The 4,601-nt window shown below is 39.8% G+C and overlaps 1 protein-coding gene across 1 annotated transcript; it reads left to right on the plus strand.

Annotated features, from left to right (window-relative positions):
- Window positions 1–721: 721 nt before the first annotated feature.
- Window positions 722–3,855, plus strand: LOC120743325 (olfactomedin-4-like). The gene is made up of 4 exons (XM_040046930.1): window positions 722–737; window positions 943–1,170; window positions 2,949–3,117; window positions 3,374–3,855. The coding sequence occupies exons 1-4, from the start codon at window positions 722–724 to the stop codon at window positions 3,825–3,827; spliced, it is 867 nt and encodes a 288-aa protein (XP_039902864.1). The 3' UTR covers window positions 3,828–3,855.
- The last annotated feature ends 746 nt before the right edge of the window (window positions 3,856–4,601 follow it).

Here is a 4,601-nt window from a genome sequence, read left to right on the forward strand (position 1 = left end):
TTTCTAGTCCCTGTCAGGACTCTTGCTGCAGCATTTTGGATTAACTGAAGGTTTTTCAGGGAGGTTTTTGGACATCCTGATAATAATGAATTACAGTAGTCCAGCCTGGAAGTAATAAATGCATGAACTAGTTTTTCAGCGTCACTCTGAGACAGGATATTTCTAATTTTAGAGATGTTGTGCAAATGGAAGAACGCAGTCTTACATATTTGTTTAATATGGGCATCAAAGGACATGTCCTGGTCAAAAATGACTCCAAGGTTCCTCACAGCATTACTGGAGGCCAAGGTAATGCCATCCAGAGTAAGAATCTGGTTAGATACCATAATTCTAAGATTTTCAGGGCCGAGTACAATAACCTCAGTTTTATCTGAATTAAGAAGCAGAAAGTTAGCGGCCATCCAGGTCTTTATGTCTTTAAGACATTCCTGCAGTTTAACTAATTGGTGTGTGTTATCTGGCTTCATGGACAGATAGAGCTGGGTGTCATCTGCATAGCAGTGTAAATGTATGCTATGTCTTCTAATGATACTGCCTAAAGGAAGCATGTATAATTTAGACAGAATTGGTCCTAGCACTGAACCCTGTGAAACTCCAAAATTAACCTTAGTGTGAGAAGAGGACTCTCCATTTGTAACCAGCAACTTTGCAACCAACTTCCAGCACAGAGCTTTCTTGCATTCTGTATGTTGATTAATCATTGCCATATCGGTTGACAATGATGCCTGCTGTGTTCTGTACTGGAGTTTTGCTGCTGCTTTCCACTCTCCATGAAAGGTCCGGAGCAGAGCAATGCAACCAAACATTAACTCTTGCAGATATAAATAGTAGTCTTACCTTGACTATAATCCTGCTGAATGAACTACTAATGCCATATTTGGGAAGAAATCGGCCATGCAAATTAACACTCTTGCTTCGTTTCCTTTAACATTTTATCCTCAGGTAATTGTCCCTATGGTCAGTTTCTGAATATAAGTGAACCGAGGGTCTACACAGCAGGAGAGTATCCTGGTTCATACAAGTATGGTGCCTGGGGTCGGGATCCCAAACCAGAAGCCGGGAAGGAGAGTTGGTATTGGCGGGTAATACTGACTTCCAGCAACAGATATGCCCACTACGTCCGTTTCTATTCCACTTTGAGCTCTCTCATCATTGGGGTGAGCGTCCCTGGTAAGAACCTGTCCTTTTGTAATATTTTTTGTGGCATACTGGGGAACATTTAAGTGTAAACTATTTACAGTACGGAAGGCAAGGTGCAGACTGACTTTCTTCCAATAAAAAAAACGTAAGCTAGAACTAAACACTTCTGCTAGTCACACTACAGAGTCAGTTCCCAAAATTGTGGAAATGTAAGTTGTTTCACAAAAGGCACAAAAGCAGAACTGGCTCTATAACAGCATCAGGTTTAGGGATGGGTATCGAAAACCGGTTCTTGTTGAGAACAGCTGAGGTTGTTGAGGTTCCCACTGTTTCAAAATTCCTTGGAATTGTCGATATCGATTCCAGTCCATGTTGCGGAGCATCATTTACCTGGCAGGAAACATGGCGGCTCAAACACTCCAAAGTTTGGTTATACTTTACGAGAACTGATGACAACACGGCAACTTGCAAAGTAGATATTTCATTTAAGGAAGGAAACACTATGAATATGCAAAAGCATTTGCTCACAAAACACACAATGACCTTAAATGAATGTCGTGTTTTTAATTCTGCTCCGGACTCGTGAATCCCAACCCAGCAGCAGCGGTAACGTTTCCACATCCTCTCCCGTTAATGCGGCAGATAAATAATCAACTACCAGTGCACATTATGTTAGCGCGATCTGCCTTATTACAAAACCTGCCATTACTGTGCATTTAGGTGACCATGATGAGACAGACAGACAGTCTGGCTCAGATGCTGGCAGTTCTCACTCCAGTCTACCGGTAGCGTCTCCTTTCAGGCCAGGATAGACGAATGTCACCGAGCAGTGACTAAGTTTGTGGTAGAAGGCTTGCACCCATTTGCCACAGCAGATGCCCCCGATTTTCAGTAAGTGAATGTGTTTAATTGTAGGCAGGGACATTACTGGATATTCTTGTGTAATTGCTACAGAATAATTTATGCTATACTTTGTTATTGCTACAGAAGAATATTTATTTTATTATTTTACATTTACAATTTTTTTTCCTGGGGACCCGGTGACACCCCATTGAAGAGCCATAGGCTGGATCTCTTAAGATCTCACTGTTGGGTTTGTAAGGCCATGTTACTCCTAAAATTCTATCTTGTTCAAAGAGAAGATATAAAGCAAAGTTCTAAGCTATTCGACCTTAGTGTTCTCCTTTTTAAAAAAAGAATTGATAAAAGAATCAATAAAGAATCTAATCGTTAAACAGAATCGAAAATGGAATCGGAATTGTGAAAATCTTATCAATACCCATCCCTAATCACGTTGCTCTGTCTATACTGCCAGTCTAAAAGTAATTTGTAGATAGTGACTCCAGTAAACTCCTCCAGTCTCTCAGTAGTTTTTTTTTTTTTTTTTTTTTTTTAAAAACACAGCATGAATCATGCGAAATCTTCCGATACTTTCAAAATCCAGCTATCTTCCTGACAATCTCAGCACCAAAGGTTCACCCTGAAGGTGTAACTAATTTTAAAGAAAATTCAGTCAATCCTTTAACTTTTTAAAAAGCTAGGCACTGCTGGTTTTAGCAACATTGGGTCAGATGGGAATACACTTCAAATTTGTTGAAGGCTAATTTCAGCAGAGGATTGACACACAAGAGAATGTTTGTGATCCTGAAAATAATTTAAACAATAATCAAAGACCAATGAAAAGATGTACCCACCAAAAAAAGCACAATTATTTTTTTGTGGATAATAGAAAAACAGTATTATAAAATGTAATAGGTTTTGTTTTTTAATCAGGCTTGTCAGTTATTATCTCTTTCTTCCTTTTTCAGGCAACGTCCAGATCAACCCCTCGAATCCAACTACCAACACCATCCAAGGTCCAAATAATGTTCTGTATGGAGGCGCTTTGTACTACAACTGTTACAACAAGGATGCCGTTTGTCGTTTCAACCTCACTTCCAAAATTGTTACCACCTTAGATCTACCCAAAGGAACCAGGTTGATTCACTTAACTCTGTTTTTAAAAATGGTTATTTTGTAATAAAGATAATAAATACAGTTTTTATTTTATAACAAGAATAGCAAATACTCTTTTTACTCATATTTTACTCAGTATAAATATTAGTTTTGCAAACACTCTCATGGGAAATATATTCTTTTAAAAAGGAGAAACCATAAAGTACAGGTCTTTAAGAGATATGCAAACATGACATTTTTTGGTGTAAAACATTCATTTCTGTCCTCTGTTAATCAGGTACAATGCAAAGGGTAACTTCTGCAACCTTGAGGAATGCTACCAATGCACTGACCTGGACCTGGCAACAGATGAGTCTGGCATCTGGGTGGTCTACACCACCACCCAGGACTTTGGCAACTTGGTTCTGTCCAAGGTGGAAGAGGGTGAACCACCAAAGCTCGGACAAACCTGGCACACTTCAGTCTACAAGCAGGCAGTGACCAACACCTTCATGGCCTGCGGCGTCCTCTACGCCACACGTTACGTCAACCAAGAGGTCGAGGAGATCTTTTACTCCTTCAACCCCGTGACGGGACAGGAGAGGTTCAACGTTGGCATCTTCATGAAGAAGTTGGCTCCTAACATTCAAGCCCTGAACTACAGCCCTGTGGACCAGATGCTTCATGCCTACTGTGACTCCTACATGGTCTCTTACAAGGTGCAGTTTGAGTTACTGGATAATCAGTCCTGAAGCTAAATACTGACTCCAGTAATACTTACTAAAGAATAAAAGCAAGCATTGAATTTCTGAAAAATGACACATACTATAAACAAGCATGCATTATTAATTTACTGAACCAGTTAACTGTTGTCTCTTTCTTTTTACTGTTTTCCTTCAATAAATTAAAATCATTCTATTCTGGCATGTTTTTATTCAGTGTTATATTCAGCTTTACAAAAAAGTGTAAAGACCAACTCAAATGTAAAGAGAGATGCTGAAGGCTTTGGAAATATTGAGCAAATATACATCATTGGTATCAGGGTTCATACGCCTTTTTCAGGGTCAAATTCAAGCACTTGCAAGGTCCCTTTTCCAGCACCCTCCACACACACACACACACACACACACACACACACACACACACACACACACACACGCTATGATTAAATGCACAAAAGGCCAGCTAAACAAACAACTGGCTAAAGAAAGGCTAGTTATCTTCCAGAGCTATCTCCGAAACCAAACACCAAGTTTCACCATGCTCTGGCTAAAATTCACTGAAAGAGCCACAAAAGAAGACCACAAAAACACATAGTGGTGCAAATACAGTAACTGGTTTACTGTGTAGATTTCCTCCATTATTTTCCCTGGTTACCAGTAGTCTGATCATTATCAGCAGTTACCATGCATAACTAGCGGCATCAAAGCCATTTCCATCAACAACTTGCATTTTAGACACACCTACAGACAGGTGATTGGACAGAGGCCACATGCATTAAATTTGGACCCACGTGGGGTTTGGCC

This window comes from Simochromis diagramma, unplaced genomic scaffold (genome assembly GCF_900408965.1).
Source record: "Simochromis diagramma unplaced genomic scaffold, fSimDia1.1 OVJJ01000106.1, whole genome shotgun sequence".
NCBI classification, from domain to species: Eukaryota; Metazoa; Chordata; class Actinopteri; order Cichliformes; family Cichlidae; genus Simochromis; species Simochromis diagramma.